Genomic DNA, 18641 nt, shown 5'->3' with positions numbered 1-18641 from the left:
TGGTCGAAAGAGAGAGATTTACGTTCCACTCCCTCTTCAGTTGAAGCTACAAGGTCTTTACTGACAGTATGTGAAGTTCCCATGTCAGTGAGCTTGTGTAGCCACTGAAACCCCAGTTTGGCCTGTTTTCATTGTCATTGCCTAATCACATCATTATATATGTCCTGGATACTTTCTCGTGTCAAAGTAATACTCATTGAACAGAGATGTAACAAACATGAAGGAACCAGATGAAGGAATGGTGTTATACCATGCACAGTGCAGGTGCTGGCTCAGTAAGATGGCTCGTTAAATAAGCAGTTTTATTTGGTCAGATAAATTAAGAGACAACCTGTTAAACCCAACAGTATAGCCCATTCTAGATGAAGCGACAGGCCTCGATGGGTTTTATTTAGCCAATCCGGCGTGAGCGATGCGTAGGCGTAAACTACTGTCCGACATGTAACTACGTTTCCCAAGATACAGCAGTGCACGTGAGGAATCAGCTGACTGCGTTGACGGAGTGTATGCGTGAATAAATTCCCACTGCATTCACTTCTTGTTTGTGTTGTCAGACAGTATTTTGAATTATCGTTAGCTTCCAAAATGTTACGACCGAAAGCTTTGACTCAAGTGCTCAGCCAAGCAAATACAAGCGGAGTTCAAAGCACGCTGTAAGTATTATCTACTTCATAACCGCTAATAGGCTAACGATACCTTGCTAACGTGAACTAAAGTATGCGTAGTGGTAGTAAGCTAGGTAGCTAGCCTGCTATGTCATCCAGCTAGACAGACTTTATTAAGCTAGAATGTCTTTTTACTCATCGTTTGGATTGGTTATTGACCCGTGTTTCAAAGATTATAAACAGACAATGAGGTTTGTGTTTCTTCCCACGCAAGGTGACTAATGTGACTTTCCAAATTATTTGATTAGCTATCTAGCTAGCTAGGTATTCTTTTCTGTAATTTAAAGGGCAACTAGTTATACCAATAAAGCAGATCCATTACATTGACAGACATGGTGATCGCTAAACCAAAATGATATCTATGCTTTCCTAGATTATTGAACAACGAAGGTTCACTTCTGGCATACTCTGGCTATGGTGACACAGACGCACGGGTTACGGCTGCTATTGCCAGCAACATTTGGGCAGCCTACGACAAAAACGGACATCTGGCTTTCAATGAGGACAAACTGAAGTTCATCTTAATGGACTGCATGGTAAGCATGCTCTTGTCTCTTGGTTTTAAGAATATGTTATCAAAATTACATTATGTCAGTTGTACCATGGAATGTTAGGTAAAGATTAAGTGAGGACAATAATATCTATATGACTGTAACGTTATCATAGGTTATTATGTTGCCCATTCGATTTTGCAACACTTCTGTTAGGAGAGGTTTAATAATTAACAATAAGGACCCAGTCAATATATTTTTTAATTTCAGCCTCATTTGAGTAATCTAATTTTGGCCTCATTACAGGAGGGGAGAGTGGCCATCACACGAGTGGCAAACCTATTATTGTGTATGTATGCCAAAGAGACAGTGGGCTTTGGGATGCTGAAAGCTAAGGTAAGACACAATCAGAACTGCAGAGAAAAAGCCACATTTTAATGGGAACTGTTCTGCTTCATTTGAAATGAGAGAATTATTATAACTAAGTAGATTACATTGTAAAATAACATGACGACACCAACCTAATGCTTATAATGATACCCTTCATATTTTAACCATTTGTTGCATTATTATGTGTTTTCAGGCCGAAGCTCTTGTAGAATACCTGGAAGAACCCTTAACACAAGTGGCTGCATCTTAGAGAAAAGGAATGGCATCACAATCCTTTATTTTTCTTGTCCTGTGTTTTGGGAGCAGAAGTGAGACTAACTTTATGCACTCAAGTCTGGCTGCATGAGGGCTAAGTCTGGACTTTGACTTAGAATACTGTTAACTGTCCATAGAGGACTAACTATTTATTTACATATTTGATTGAAATGCTTACCACCATATCTGCAGCTTGAGGTATGTGTGATGTTCTGTATGGACTACTATGTATGTATATTCTTTGTAAACTAACAGTTTTGCCTGTGTTCTGATTGAAATTAGAAAACAAATGCTTTGAGTTGTGTTTCTCCAATACGCTCTGTTCAACAATCTGAAAAATGTGTGAAAATGGAAACATTTTTTGTATGATGTGTGTACGCTGTGCAATTTTGAACAAATATACTGAAAGATGTAACCGAAAAAAGTTTATATTTTAATTAATAAGCCAATTTAAAACCATCATCCGTTGTTTATACGGGGGTCATTTATCTCTTAAGTGGATTTTGAATAAATATATGTATGATATATGTGCAATATTTATTTGAATGAAAATCAAACTTAATTTAAGCAAGTGTAGTCATCTTAGAGACCGTAATTCAACACCTGAATTATACATTTTTACCTAAAATAAGGGAGACTAAAATCAGATATGGCGGACTCCTTCTCAGAGGCCAGTATAACACTACTGTGTAATGATTGGCTCTTTGTGTAAGGAAGTGATCTCATTGGTAGAGCAGGTGCAGTGTGAAAGCCCCTTTCTTTCGCTGCACCTGCGCCTGTATCACCCTACCTGTTCAACCTGCCCTCTCGCCTTCCTGATAGGCACACCTCCCCCCAACCCCCACTGCTCTTGTTAGCGGAACTACCTGGTTTCACAGCGGGGGCAAGTTCCTTGTACAAACAAGCAAACTGTCCTCAACTAAACAGAGAGAAAACCAGTCTGCTAATGGGATAAAATCCACCTGTGCCATTGACTGTTAGTCTTTTTGCCGTGTCGTGAATAGAAACAATCTTCAAGGTGTTGTCATCTGTCTGAAATCTCTGAGTTTGAGCGGCGTGTCAGAGTTCAATCCAGGCTGTTGAGGAACTACTGAATGGGCTAAACATGGGGTCAGATGACGCTTATAATTTTGTCTTTAAGGGTGAGTTATATCTTTACTGCTTTAAATGACTGATAGTATGTGTGTAAAAGTATACCAAAGACTAGTGAATACTGACAAATCTGAAAATCTAACTAGGATTACAGGGCAGAGTGTGTGGCTGGACCCAGTCATTAATAACTAGTTGTGTCTTAGGTCAATAAAGGAAACTGGTTTGAGGTTAGGGTTTTGAAATATTTTGGACAACATAAACAATCAGCACTGGCCTTACCTCAGGTAAAAAAAAAAAGCCTTTAGAAACATCTGAAAAAAAAAAAGTTCTCTATTAAATTAGATTTGGTGAGAAGTACAGGGACATTTCATTACAGCCTCTAATTTCACATAGCATTTCAAAGCAGAATAATATCATAATTACAGAATGCCTCAACTAAATATACTTCTTCACCATGTTTCAGAGGATGGGATAGAATTCGGCGAAGCCCCAATCACAGAAAGTGCCATATAGATTCATGTATTACACTTAAGATGAAGTAATTGGTGTACCAAGGTTTCTTTGTGTAATGTAATGAGTCACATGTGCCCCATGACTTATATCCAAAACGTACAAATGTTCTTGGTGATACCATCTTTGTTGCCATGCCATTCATTCCGTTCTTCGCTCAGATGCATCTAAAGCCCTTCATATGATCCGATGGGTGAGTTATGCACTCGGTTGGTGACATGCTATCAATTTGAGATTGTAAGTAAAAAATAAACAGGTTCCATTAAGTGAAAGTGAAATGGTAACGTGACAGACTGATAGGAAAACAAGAAATCCCCTTTGAATGGGTTACAGGGGCTTTTTATAGTTCATATGAAACTTTTTGTTTCCACTTCATCCTTTATTGCTGTGCGAAGACTTTGTAGGAATTAGATCCTAAAGTCTTAATGGGGGGAAAAACAAAAGCAGACCTGTTATATGATAAGTTCTGGTTCTCAACAAATACAGACAGTGCTTTGCAGAATGCTCCAAGGTCTCGGCCCTTTTCTCCATGGCAACCTGACTATTGTTTGCATAAGATAAGTTACTGTGTAGAGGAGGGATAGTTGTAGTTTTTTTCATCTTGCTTCATGAAAACCAAAGGGAAGCAATGGTTGACAGTTGCCGGTGTGGTGAACAATTACCCAAAACAGACCAAATCTGAGCAACTCAGTGTCAAGCTTCTTTCACAATATCTTACATTATGTCCTCCCACTGTGTGGTTGAAACTCATCAAACGGCACTTGAATGTATAGCATATAAGTATTGTAAACTCTTTTGAGTCATGTTTTTAAAAATTACAGTGCTGGTTAAACAAAACACATTGCAAAATCAGAAAACATTGGCCCTTGGCCACATGTCAATAAACACAATATGTACCCAGATGACTTGATTACTCCCGGTGTGCTTTAACCTAATCAAAAAGGAAAAGTCACAGAATATAATTCCACTGTCACATCCATTTTCTTTTGTATCTCACATATTTCTGTCTTATCTGTCAGGAATGTCTTACTTTGCTTTCTTTCCTTCACTCCAAGCCATGTGAAAGGGTATCAGCTATCTATTTACCAGAGTTAGTGAGAGGTGGTGAATGCCACCACCATTTGTAATGCATACCAGAGTCTCTTCTACCATCTATGAGAATACCTGATTGCTTTCAGGACTGATATTTTGTGACTGTCTCCTTCCTTGCAGCTACTTTGAGGCAAACATTACTTCACTCTTGTGTCAGACTATTGCAAAACAATGTTTTTTTTTCTCTTGCTACATCACAACACGGAGATCAACTCTTTTGTTTTCTCTCAACCTGTTTGGTGTTGAATCACCGTATCCAACCATGCAGGATTACTGATATAGTACTCCATATAGTGTCCCTCCCTTTTTCCTTTAGTTTTCTCTGTTGAAAAGACATATCCTGACTTACTGCTGGCTTTAAGACTGGAGGCCAGAGATCATGTATAGGGAGTGTCTGATGTCTGAGTGGCATTACTCATTCCTTTAAAACACTGCAGTGAGTTTCACCCACAACGCCATGGCCCAACCTTACTACCAACCAACCAATTGCACCATCGACATTGAACTCATTTGAAGAAATGCTAACAATACCAGGCCCAAAGGAATATGTATTCTATGCATATAGTCAATATTTTATGTAATTCAAGTTACCTATTTACTGGACATGCATCATCTTACTGGGTATACAAGTTATTTGTCTGTGTTTATAGTGACTAGCAGCCTCAGTATTGCAATATAATGCTGCAACCTTATGATATTCTATTTCTAAATGCTGCTACAGTTCAGTTGGACTTACTAAAAACGTGTGTTTGTAAGCTCATTTATCCTGTTTCATGTTACTTTACACAAGTCACAATAATGTCAACAGGTCAGGGAGAAACAAGAATGAATAGCTGTGTAATGCTGATGCTAATTGCTGTGGGATGCTGATGCTAATTGCTGTGGGCTGCTAACTCCCATTGACTCTGCTCTTCCTCTTGTCCTCTCAGTGGTTCTGATTGGCGAGTCCGGTGTGGGCAAAAGCAACCTGCTGTCACGCTTCACCAAAAACGAGTTCAACCATGACAGTCGCACCACTATTGGAGTGGAGTTCAGCACCAGGACTGTGCAGCTGAACGGTCTTACCATCAAGGCCCAGATCTGGGACACAGCTGGCCTGGAGCGCTACAGGGCAATCACCTCAGCGTGGGTTATTACTTGAGTTTTTTTGGTAGTACTTAACTTGCACTTACAGCAGTTACATTCCTGCACATTTTTTTCTATTTCCTATGTAAAATAGTATTTATTGTTACACTAGGTCCCTATTGCTCGTAGCTTGACCGTTCTCTCCCTTGTACGTTGCTTTGGACAAAAGCGTCTGCTAAATGACTAAATGTAATGTTAATGTTTTGACACTTCCACTACAAGTTGACAACCTTTCATAATCCAAAAGTAAACACAGTGCCCTAGGAGAACGCCAGATTTGTATTTTATTTGCATTCATGTTTTCAGTGCTATGAATCTCTTTAATCGCTATTTGTCCTTCTCCACACATATTATGTGTTTTATGGGTAGTGGAGATGTTACTGCTCTGCTTCCTCTTAACACCAAAAAAACCCAAACCGTATGGTATTTTCAGTTGTTTTTAGTTGATGTGTGAATGTGAAAAATGAATGCATATACAGTATACAGCATACAGCCTGTTTGACAAACAGATCTTCTAATTGATACTTCCACATTAATTGGAAAACATTACATAGAAATTCACTTCTTATGACCTTTGTTGCTTGGGTATTTTATGACTTTTGGAAGAACAATGCAAACCATAAATGCATTCCATGTGATTTTTATGGAAGTTACCCTGAGATTCCTTTTGGCTAGCCAGGAAAACTGCGGAGACTTATGCTTTAGCTCATTTCTCCCTCAAGAAACATTCTCTCCCGACCTGGATAAAACACGCTGTTTTCAATGTGTTCATGATTTACTTGGAACTCACTTTTTTTGCCATTCTCTCCATGTAGTTACTACAGGGGTGCAGTGGGAGCCCTGCTTGTCTATGACATTTCAAAACACCTCACCTACGAGAGTGCAGCACGGTGGCTGAAGGAGCTGTATGATCATGCAGACCCTCACATAGTCGTGATGCTGGTGGGAAACAAGTCTGACCTGGCAGAGGAGCGGTCAGTTTCCACAGAGGATTCCAAGAGCTTTGCAGGTACCCTTTACATGAAGGCCAGTTCTCAATACACAGCAAAAATGTGCTGAGTCATTTGGATGGGAAATGTTAAATGAGTAGGACCACTTGGATGATGGATTTTCTCTCCATTTTTGTGTAATGTTAATAGATTTTGAGTGTTTAAAAAAATAAGGAAATACATTTTTGTCCCTTGATGCAGAAGAGAATGGCCTGTTGTTCATGGAGACCTCTGCCTTAGAGTCCACAAACGTTGAGGTTGCATTTAACAACGTCCTTGCTGGTAAATTACAGTTCTTGTTAACTCCCCTTCTCAATTCATTTCAAAATCATGTGTGTATACTCAACTAAGGTCTTCTGATGTGGCACAAATGCTCCACTTCTATTGCAGAGATCCACAAGAAAGTGTCCAGCAGAGAAGTGACCAGAGGCTCAATCAGTGCTGTGACGTTGTCCAGCCCAAATGCACTGTCCACAAATACTGAGGAGAAGAAACCATGTTGCAAAAATGTATGAAAAAGTGTCTAACCCTTAAAGTTCAAGAATCTCCGCTGAAAGAGTCTTTGTCTTACACACAGCATTCACCCACAAAGTCAAGCTAGATTTTGAAAAATGTTCTTCAAATAATGTCATGTTATATGATGCCACATTCATTTTCATTGACTAGAAAGAATAAATGATATGCTGTTAAGACGCTTACATCGGGTGATCGCAGTCAGAGGCATTATAGCCTTTTGTTTGGCAGAGTTTAAGGCTTGTTATGAAAGGGAAGGAAGTTAATATGTTTCTCTGTCATTTTTATGTTCTGGTAAATATGATCCACACTGTCCTGTTTTTCACAGTATCGAGAACAGTGGCTTGTCAATGCACAGGTTTAAAATTTAGCCAAACTGATGTTCATCTTTACAATTCTGTTCAATTGATTTAATTGATTAAGTCTGATTTGTTTTTCCCATCTTTACAAGAAATTATTCTTGTCATATATCATTTTGCATTTAGGCCAACGCATTTATCAATCTACATTGTGTATCTGAAACTATATTAAAGTAAATCATTGTTGTATGATATTCATGCAAATTGTATCAATAAATATGACACTATTCAATATAACCATACATATGATTTATTTGACTATTAGATCATCTTTAAAATACTTGCATGCCTAAGTTACCTGCTGTAGGCCTACATATTAAGTTGATTTTCAACTAGGCTTATCTAACCTTTGACACCATTGCTGTTGGGTAGGTAGGGCAGTAGGTTTACAGTTGCCATTCACTTGTCTAGTCTTCACTTGCCATTCACTTGTCTATAGGGCCTCTTGATGATTTGGGACGGCCTTCTCCAGCACACTGAATAGACTACACCTGATCTTGTATGACCGTCACTGAAAAGTAAGCCGTGCCGTATGAGCAGCAGTAGCGCGATCATCAATCCCTATCTGTGGGAGTGAGGTCATAGCCTCATAGCCTACAGCCAGTTTCTCTGATAAAAATACTGGTAAGACTCGGTTTCAAGGAACCTGGGGCACCGCATACCTTTTCAGTAAAAAAAAAACAAAAAAAAAAAACTCAGGTAAAATCAATGAAGCGACCCGCTACTTAAAGTCCCATTGACCAATCATCGTAGAGGCAATGACAGCTGTTACTTGCCAGTCGAACCTGTGAGACGAACTAGGGGCGGGATAGCACATTCGTCACAACGCAGCTCGGAAGTGGAGGAGTAGGTCGTCTAAAAACTTTCAAAAAGCTTCAAGGCTTCTTTCCTCGCAGTACTTTCAAACGTAGATGCTTCGGAATAGAATACGATTATCTCTGAAAAAGGGACCTTTAAGTTTAGTTGAAGTGAGTGCGATAGACAAACCAAAAAAGAGCTTGTGGGTGTCACGAGCTGTGTGGATGACAATTTGCTTTGACTCACGCGATATAAAGTGGCTAGGAATTGTTAGCCGAAGGGGAGTCAACAAGTCAATACTTCCGTTACGTTGCCAAGAACGAGAAGATATTTAATCGTTGAAACTACGAGCTGTCTGAATAACCATTGGAAGAAATGGCGACAAGAGAAGACGAATATGACTACCTCTTTAAAGGTGAGCCCTCCGCATTAAATGATGACGTTGCCTCACAGCTAACGTTAGCTACCTTGTGAATTGGCTAGCTAAAGCTAGTAAGCTAGCGATGTACGCTAGCAAGGTTAGTAGCCAATGCCACTGAAGCTGGTCGAACTAACTATTTAGCTAGTATTGTAGCTAAACTGCTTGCTAACTGCGGTCGTTATGGTTCTCTCAAACAAATCTGTGAAGTAGGTTGACGGATCGTTAGATTGCTCTTTTGCAAAGCAAAAACTACTTGGATATATTATTCAGTTGACGTTAGCCAGCAAGCAATACGTATGTTGCTAATTTAACCAACGTGTTGTTGGCATCTAGGGAGGATGCAGTTGTCAGTTTTACTGTGTTATTGATGCTAGCGTTACATCGATTGGTGTGTGACAGGTGACTGAGAAATTGGAGCATGACAGCCCCGACTGACATCCTGAAACTTCGTAAATAACGTTAGCTAAGTTAGCTGACCAACTAGCAAATGTAGCAAGGCATGTGATGCAATCTAATTAGAAGGTGGTCATCAGGAGTTAAAGTTGGCAGAATGACACGTCGCGATGAGTCACCCTGGGATGGACCAAGGTACCTTGAGCCATTGTCCTTGTTTTGCCAAACAGAACCTTCTGTACCTCTTGAGTTAAATACACTGATATACAATCTTGTGTAGTGTATGTATAAATATATCTATAATATACACATAGATATAGTCCACCACCCGACCTTTTAAATATATGTCAAAGTTTTGATTGAATCTGGGCCCTCACTCTCAGCTCCAGTGAGGAAATTCAATGAGAGCTTCCCTTTGTTGAAGGGGCTCTACAGTTGTCAAACTGGAAAAACCTGTAGGGCTACCAGGAAGTGTGACCATACGTCTCTGTGTGTGTGCACGCGCCCGTCTGTGTGCTTGAGAGTGGGACTAAAATGTCCCCTAAGGAAGAGGTCCTAATGGATTTCATGTGACAAAAGCACTTTGTTACTTTATGTAATTAAACAAACAGATAAAACAAGTTATTAACAGTGAGAACATGCTCCTTGTCTTGTGCAGCAAGGTTGAGTTCTCACAGATTATGTTTTCAGATGTGTGTGGATCTCACTGTGGTGGCAGTGCCTAGTTAGTGTTTAACTGTCTTGATATAGAACAGGCAGAACCACTTTACTGCTCCTACCTCACCCCACTCTGTTCCTGCAAGTCAGAATGTTGTGCTACTGAATCACTGGCTTTATGACATAATAGCAACGTGAGATATATTTTATTGCTTGACCTTCCGACCTGAGCTAGATACTTGATCGTGACCAAAATACAAAGAACAGTTGTGGCACATTATTGTACTTTCACTCTGAGCGTTGGCGCTGTGATTGAGAGTAAGCCAAAGCTGAACAGAAATCACAGACACCCAACCCCTGCTTTTCACAATGGTATGTGGGTGAGGATGGGAGGGAAGCACACTTCTCAGGTGGCCTTTCATTCAGCATTAAAGGGCTCTTTGGGAACACACCCTAAATTCAGTGACACAGCTGACGCCCATTCGTTTGCTTGCGACACAGTTGTGAGCATGACTCGGGACAGACAGGAGACTGCAGTGGAAAACCACCGCCATGGCACTGTGTTCAGTGTGTAGTGAACTTGAACGTTCAGGTTTGGCGGACGGCGTCACGTGGCTGGTTGGACCATAGAGATAGTAAGTGTTGAGAACAGGATCATTTTGACCTGGCTGGGGGGGATTCTATGGTGATCCAGCCACTGTTTGGCCTTACTGGTGTAGCAGTGTTTCTTAATCTCAGAGAGAGTGATGCTCTTGGCGTTCAGCTGGCAGTGGCAAACAAGCCATGACAAGGTCACTGGTGTAATTTCCCATAGCACTTGACGACACATTTATTGTTTCTTTACTGTTACTCACTTCTAAAAGAAAGAATGGGCCATATCTCAATCACTGCTTGAAGACAAGCAGTTTATCCAATTTCATATCTCATGTATTATGTATTACTGTACTGCTATGTATCACTGCTACTGTACAGAGACTTCAGAGAAGCAGGAAGTCATATTTTTGCTGCATTGGAACATCCACTTGCGCACTAGTGCATGCTAATGTATTTGTGGTCCACTCCCTACAACTGATGATGACACTGTGCTGTGGTCTACCCCTGCAGTGGTGCTGATTGGGGATTCGGGTGTGGGCAAGAGCAACCTTCTGTCCCGCTTCACCCGAAACGAGTTCAACCTGGAGAGCAAGAGCACGATCGGGGTGGAGTTTGCCACACGCAGCATCCAGGTGGAGGGGAAGACCATCAAGGCGCAGATCTGGGACACCGCCGGTCAGGAGCGGTACAGGGCCATCACGTCTGCGTAAGTCACTCTTGCCTCCCTTCATAGGCATCACATCTGCGTAAGTCACTCCTGCCTACCTTCTTAGGCATTTGACATGATAGCCTAGCTTGTATTCCATACTTGGTGAAAGTCTGGGGTTGTCAATCGCACTAAATGAACTGAATAAACATGAAGTTGAACCTTTACAACACTTGGGAAAAAATAGCTCAGATACCACTAATGAAACTAACATAGAACCATCAAAATGAATGAATATGCTATAACTCTGTGATAAAAGGTCATAACAGGAAGGTCTTTGGCAGATAGATGAAGGTTAAAATGCCTTAAGGATATATATCTATCATCGTTGTACGGTAGTATTACTTTTGCCCTGGTTCTCCACTACCGCTAGTTTTGACATGGCACTTCCCGGTTCTCATCTCCTTCCTGTTCCTAGCTCTTTCTTCTTCTTTGGTATTCGGTCGTATTCTTTTCCAGTCCATTGGGTATTCACACCAGTGCTTTTACAAGTTGGAGTTTATTTCGTAGGCCAATATTCATATTTTTTAGAAGTCACTCACACCAGTGCACCTGAATATTTTTTCACGTTTGCACACTCGCTGTTTTACTTGCACATGCGAGTGAAATGGTCACACTGTAGGAGACCGGCACGGTTGTTGCAATAAGTTCCTTCTCCACTTGTACACTAGTTTCGGAATCTCTTATGTAATACATTGTTTTCCTGTCCTGTTTTTTTTTGGGGGGGGGGGGTGTGTTTCATTGAAAAATGTATGCAAGTCCAATGATCGAGCTGTGTGGGACCACTAACTTTAATCTCCTACAAAAAGATCATTTTTTAATTATTTATTATTATTATTATGTCCTTTCTTGCCCTCACACGTAGTTACTACCGGGGAGCCGTCGGTGCACTCCTGGTGTACGACATCGCAAAGCACCTGACGTACGAAAACGCCGAGCGCTGGTTGAAGGAGCTCCAGGACCACGCCGACAGCAACATCGTCATCATGTTGGTGGGCAACAAGAGCGACCTGCGCCACCTGAGAGCCGTGCCCACTGACGAGGCCAAGGCCTTCGCTGGTAGGTCTGACGTCTGCTTGAGTCCAGTGTGTTACACTTAGTTACAGAGTGCTTAAGTGAGACTGAAAGAAGCGTTTTGAAATATACTGTACTTGCAACAGGGCTGGAATGGGTTAGAGAATTTAATTTTATGTGTTAGCCCCCCCCCCCCCCCCCCCTCCGTATAATAGAATATTTTGCCAATTTGTACATGGAATATGACAAAATTATGTCTTCAGTGATTAGACAGTTCCCTATTCTTTAGTTAGGTGGGCAGTGCTTAGTGTGATTTTAGAACAGCGAGAAAAGAAAGCAATGTAGTGTAGTGATGCAGTACAACTATTTACCAATAGAAATTTGAATAATTTATACTTTTGCACTCATGAAAAACATGTCTGATTTATGATATGGCAAGGTGAATGGCCATGCTCCTCTTTAAATAGTTTTTTTTTTCTGATGGCGGTCTTTGTGTTTACAGAAAAGCATGGACTGTCCTTCCTGGAGACCTCTGCTCTGGACTCCTCTAATGTAGAGTTGGCATTCCAGACTATTCTTACAGGTCAGTGGGCCTAGGTCATGTTGCCCTGTCTGTGACCCTAAAATAATATACACTGAAGTGTTTTGAGAATATCCTCCACCCTTCTTGCTACCAGTAGGTGGCAGCAAATAACAGGTCTTTGGCCTGTGAATGCTGTTCTGTGAATCAAATCAATCTGAGGTCAAATACACAGCATCCCTAGTACCACACACAATGGACAACTGTTTATTTCCACAAACTTTGATATTGACTTGGAACAAAACCAAAACAGGCCCCTCTTCAATTATTTGCCATTTATACAGACGTGATATTCGAGGTACGGTCCAAAAGTAGATGGACTGTGCCTATAAAAAGCAAAATACGTCGCTGATTTAAATTTGGCAGCCATCTCCTTCGAGCTAGTCCCCCCTGTTCCCAGTGCTCCTGTCAATTGGGACTCTCCCTGGAAGTCCCGCTCTGTGAGCGTATCCAGCACAATCGGCAATGTTTTTTTGGATCTCCTACATTGTGTCAAAACGGCGACCTTTCATCTTGGGGAAGAAGAAGAAGTTGCAGGGGGCCAAATCCAGCGAGTGGGGGGTGGTGGGGAGCATGTTTTCCACGCGCTGTGAGCATAGTGGAGCACCCAAATACCCGCGCACCCTAGTTCAGGTCATGTGTGCGTTTCCCAGGGTCAGACTGCCAGCGCGGCGGTCTACTGTAATGTGGCATCTGAGGGAGAACATTCAGCGCAAATAACTTCACAACACAGTGGTCGCTCCCCACCCCTAATCCGTCAGATTTGGCTCCCTGCGACTTCTTCCTCTTCCTCAAGATGAAGTTCAAGCAGAGGGGTCGCCGTTTAGACACAGTGGAGGAGATCCAAAGTGAATTGCAGATGTTGCTGGTTATGCTCATAGAATGGGTTTTCCAGGGAGCGTTCTAAGCCTGGCAGGAGCACTGGGAGTGGTGTATCTCTGCACAAGGTACTACCTCAAAGGAGACGGACACATTTAAATTTGTTTTTTTATTGGTGCAGTCCCGGAACGTTTTGATCGCACCTCGTATCATTAATGTGTATTGAAGTCTTATCATCCCGGGAACCTGGTTTGACACCGCATGTAGGGTCAGAAATTAATGAGGTAGCTGACCGAGCCTGTTGCTCAGGTAAGGTCCTGCACTGGGGGCAGATAAAAGTGGCTTAACGACATGCCATGCCATGTTAACAAACTGTGTTTCTATTAATTAAAGAGACCAACCAGTCTCTTTTAGTTCTCCTTTACACAGCAGATTGCAAAGTTAACTACCCTGAAAAGAGGCAGTTTAAGAGGATGGCCATGTATTTAAACATGGCGTGCCTGACCCTGCTTGTAGAGAACAAGGGCATAGCTAGTGTTAAGTTGGAAAAAACCTGAAATAAAGGAGGGTACACATGGTTTTGTAAATAGTGTTCCAAGCTCTAGTGCTTAGAAGCGCCCCAGGACTTAGTGCAGGTCCTCTAAGTATGAAGGGTGTAAACTGGTTTTATGGATTGAAACGCCAACCTCAACCCCTAATCTTCTAATGGATCTCTTAGGCTTTCCATGTGTACTGTAAAGCCATGAAAGTAATAAGTAACTTCCCAGTCATGAAAGCAGCTGGAAATGGTGAAAACGAGTATAGTACGTATTAGTATGTATTAGAATAAAAAAACAGATCAAGAAACCTGAGATTTATATTCTCAACAGTAAGATGAACACAAGCTACTCAATGCGCAGTGTTGACCAACCCATCTATCCCTTTCAAATCCTCTAACTCCATCAGTGGATGTTTTCCTCACCTTTTACATATTTACACATATTCATATCAACATATTACCATCCATCTCCTATATGTGAACTCTTGACCTCATGACCTCTTATTTTTTACAGCCATCTACCATATAGTGTCCCAGAGGCAGATGTCGGGGAGCAGGGAGACGGATTTCTCTCCGAATTCCAACGTGGTGCCCATCACTGTGCAACCCACCCAGAGCTCGGCTAAGCAGGGTGCCTGCTGCCAGAACAACTGAAGCTTCTGCACACACTAAGGATCCTGGGTAAAAGAAAAAAGAAAAAAAAGGAGGGAAAAAGGCAAAAAAAGCAAACAAAAATCTAAAACAGCCAGAACGCTGGACTGCTGCACAAAGACCCCCCACCGCGCACACACACACACATATATATATATATATATACACACACACACACACACACACACACACACACACACATATATATACATACACACACACACTCACACGTGTCTGCATGAGTGCTGTGAGCGCTGTACTCCCCTTACACTATCTATGCATTCTTGTTAACTCACAATTGCAATAAGCTTCACAGCTATGGCCCCAGAATCTGCAAAGGTAATAAACTGTGGATGGAAGTGGAGCATCAGGAACTAACTAGCTGGGTGAATGTAGAATTAAATGAAATTGGTTTGCATACTGAATAGTCTGTTCCTGAAACGCCATACCTCCTTTATCTTTCACACTAATATGATTGTTTGGGGCGGGTCATGGCAAGCCGCAGGTTGGGGCCGGAGTGCAGTCTCTCCTCTCTAGCTGCGTTCACCGTCTCTTTCTCATCCATCTGGACATTTATGTGATATTTGGGCCCCATGCACATATTGGCACATCTGATGTTTCTCTGCCACTGAGATAGAAGTATGAGATAGACGCTAAGGCGAGGGCACAGTGCAAGAGCAGATAGCAGTTCATGCTGGATCTCACCCCAGTCAGGCTTCACTGTCTGAGTTACCAGAAAGGGAAATTGTGCGTGTGGAGGCACGGCTCTTTTGATTGCAGTTCATTTTTTTTTTTAAAACAAACATATTTGACCGCGTTGTGCACATGGCAAAGATTACTCTATGTTCTACCTTCATGCGAAGTTCTGGCTCGTTGCTTTTTTTTTACATCCCTAATGTATTTATTTAATGTTTGTATGGACATCTATGGTTTGTATTGTTTGACCTGAAGTTTTTGTTTGTCATGCAGAGATTCATCTCAAAGCTACACTGGGCTTTTTATTTAATACTATTTCTGGGATATGAAGGGTGTCTTTTTTTTTTTTTTCTTCTTCTTTTTTTTTCTAATTTTTTTTTCTCTCTCTCTTAACCACTTGAGGTTCGCACAAGAAATGATTTAAGGATGAAATCACTGTATGCGATTCATTTCAGCTTCTAGTAAATGCACACTTGATTGAGGGGATTGGCATGAAAGACCTGTCAAGTATAACAGATCAAATTTTTGATGGAGGGATGTGTCAAATTAAATCAGGATCAGCTTACAAAGTTTTTTTTTTTTTCTTTTCTTTTTTCTACTTGCTTTACTGGAAGCTCCTTTTACCTCTGACTATATTGGATTTACTGTACGTTGTTTTTTTTTTAATAGTATTTTATTTCCTATTCACACATCACTTCCATGCATTGCACATTTTATACTGTTAGTTTTAAGTCATTAAAGGGGTCTACCGGTGGCATGTGGCCTCTGGGCATTGTCCACTAGGTTTGGAAGGTACATCTCCAGTTTCTAAAAGCCACGTCTCTATTGGATGGAAAGGTTTTAAGGGTCTGAGTCGGAGCAAATTGGCATGTAGCGCTCCCTCTCCCCCCCCCCCCCCCCCCCCAGGCTGCTTCCTCGTCATCTGCGTGCATGTATTGGGTTGCAAGGAGCAGGGAGGCCCACTTCATTGCTTCAGGCCTGTTCTATGCATGTCTGATGGGCTCGTTTATAGGCTCGTCTCACTGTAAATTAAATCCTTATCTTTTGTGTGTGTAACCTAAAGAGAGCTCACGGATTGTGGCCTTGCTCTCCTTCTTCTGGATGGAGTTCTGGCTACAGCAGGGTGTTATGGGGAGAAGGGGGCAGACCAAGGGGATGGGATGGGTGGGGGGGGATTGGCTCAACCAAGACCCCTTCTGTCATGGAGGTAGGGGGCCGTGTTTCAAAGTAGAGGTCGCTGCAGTGAAGGTCAATATTAACCCGGTGCCTGCTGCGATGGTCCGATGCAGACAGAGTCGCAGGCACTTAAATCGGATTTCCCTCGAACGTGTCAAACAACGCAAACCTAATGCTATCAAAATGCAACTGGAAAAACCCTCATATGCAGTAGATACCTAAACGATGTTAATTGGATAATACAGATGATGTAATTGCAGTAGAATCCAGTACGTTTTCTCACAACTTCGGCTTGGCAACACTAGTGGCATCGCTCACCAGGTGTGGGTTGGTTGGTAGAGGGTAGACATTTTTAATGGTGAATCACTTTATGTATATTTGGAATAAATATGTATGAATAAAATGAATTTGCTATTAGACACGTGGCCTTGATTTTGTTTCATTTCCTATATGTCACGCATGAAGGCATGAGCATTTGAATCTCCAAGAGTACACAGCAACAGTATTATTTGTTTTTTTGTTTTATTAGAAACATTTACAATACATTTTGAATTTCATAGAATAAAGAAAATAATCAAAACTAGATGGCATATAGACATTAATAAAAAGTATCCCAAAAAGTCAACAAATAAAAAGAACTGTAACTCACAAAAATCGTGCTAGGAAATAAACCTGCGATCTGACATGCCTGATGAGGGCACTGCACGGAAGATAAGCAAACAAACAAAAAAAAAAAAACAACAACATGAAGACTTTTAAGCAATGGCTGACCATGAGGTGGCCAATCATCCTCACTCACCAGTAAGAAACCAGAAACTGAGACTAGGGAGTTGACTGGCTCGAACCTAAAGCACTAAGATTACTACTGTATGTATGTATTTATTCATGGAAAAATCGGTATGGAACACTTCTACTGTGCTGGAAGAGTCTGAAAGCTACCTAAGACTGACAGGAATATCACTTGCTGAAAAGGATGAGACCGTGTGTGTCCCATCCATCTCTTAATTCAATACCATTCATGACTGAGAACATATCACACACAATTTTCTTCTTGTAAATGCATATATGAAACAGGTTTGAAGAAAACAAAAAAAACAGATGTAAAGTTGTTTAGAAGAGTGATGACCTGATAACACAATTCAACGGACCTTTCCTTCACTTCAGCCGGTTGAAATGTGCCATCATGGTCAGGTGGACTTTAGTTGTCCGTTATTGATGTCATGTCGTAAATACACAGTCCTCTAAGTGTTGCCTATGAAAATCTACAAGCAGAAAAAGCACTCGAGCCCTTGTGTGTTAATAGGTTCACCAACAGCCGAAACACAAAAGATTCAGTGCTATTCTCCAGTTTTGGTGATGTATGATACATGCAAACTAGTACAGTTATATTGGATTGTGAGCGTGTGTGTGTGTGTGTGTGTGTCTGACAGTGTGTTTGTATGTATGCGTGAGAGGAAAAGAGATACGGTCATAAATCCACTACACATAAGCTCAGGTATTCATAGAAACATCCTGGGAATATGATGCAAAATCCAAACTACAGTCTCGACACTTCTAGTCTCTAATAAGAGAGTTTATAAAACAGAGCCATTGATTCGTCACATTTCCTCCATAATGTTATTCGGGCCGTGCTTTGCGTCCACAGGATTTTCTGAGCATCAGTACATGTAGTAGATGTATGCATGTTAGTGTGTAGGTTAGTGTCTGTTTACAGCAATCTTGACTGTCTGGATGAAACAGCCTCACCTGTGATATCGATTCTCATCACTGCAATCAGGGATGATGCAGCAGTAAGGAGGAAAATAAATTATAGGAGGAATTCTAGGACAAGAAAGGGGTGTTATGTGTCGAGTTGGTTATTAGTGGTGGGATTAGTCAGAGGGTAAGCAAACAACACTTACTGAGTGTCGATGCGAGACGCAAAAGTAATGCGTAATTGAGGCACGAATTTGATGCTGAGTAACTAAAATACTTCCAAATCCTAAAAATATTATATTACACTCTGACGTATTTCCACTGTTGAATGCACTGGTCTTCCTTTAAAATAGTGCATATCTGAAGTTTAAGTAGAAGTCCACAGAAAGTCTCCATCACCTGAAGTCACTTTGTCAGGGACA

General features: G+C 41.3%; 3 protein-coding genes across 3 annotated transcripts; all 3 read left to right on the top strand.

The window, feature by feature from the left end:
- The first annotated feature begins 459 nt into the window (after positions 1-459).
- Positions 460-2326, top strand: lamtor2 (late endosomal/lysosomal adaptor, MAPK and MTOR activator 2). The gene is made up of 4 exons (XM_012818057.3): positions 460-653; positions 1039-1201; positions 1463-1552; positions 1740-2326. The coding sequence occupies exons 1-4, from the start codon at positions 586-588 to the stop codon at positions 1794-1796; spliced, it is 378 nt and encodes a 125-aa protein (XP_012673511.1). The 5' UTR covers positions 460-585; the 3' UTR covers positions 1797-2326.
- Positions 2327-2422: 96 nt separating this feature from the next.
- rab25b (RAB25, member RAS oncogene family b) lies at positions 2423-7718 on the top strand. The gene is made up of 5 exons (XM_012818058.3): positions 2423-2943; positions 5425-5620; positions 6436-6629; positions 6811-6891; positions 7000-7718. Exons 1-5 carry the CDS (start codon positions 2907-2909, stop codon positions 7122-7124), a joined length of 633 nt encoding a protein of 210 aa, XP_012673512.1. The 5' UTR covers positions 2423-2906; the 3' UTR covers positions 7125-7718.
- Positions 7719-8251: 533 nt separating this feature from the next.
- rab11al (RAB11a, member RAS oncogene family, like) lies at positions 8252-16941 on the top strand. Its single transcript, XM_012818056.3, has 5 exons — positions 8252-8694; positions 10855-11050; positions 11916-12109; positions 12567-12647; positions 14516-16941. The coding sequence occupies exons 1-5, from the start codon at positions 8655-8657 to the stop codon at positions 14653-14655; spliced, it is 651 nt and encodes a 216-aa protein (XP_012673510.1). The 5' UTR covers positions 8252-8654; the 3' UTR covers positions 14656-16941.
- The last annotated feature ends 1700 nt before the right edge of the window (positions 16942-18641 follow it).

Source organism: Clupea harengus, chromosome 11, assembly GCF_900700415.2.
Source record: "Clupea harengus chromosome 11, Ch_v2.0.2, whole genome shotgun sequence".
Classification (NCBI taxonomy): Eukaryota; Metazoa; Chordata; class Actinopteri; order Clupeiformes; family Clupeidae; genus Clupea; species Clupea harengus.
This window is presented reverse-complemented; position numbering and strand designations above follow the sequence as displayed.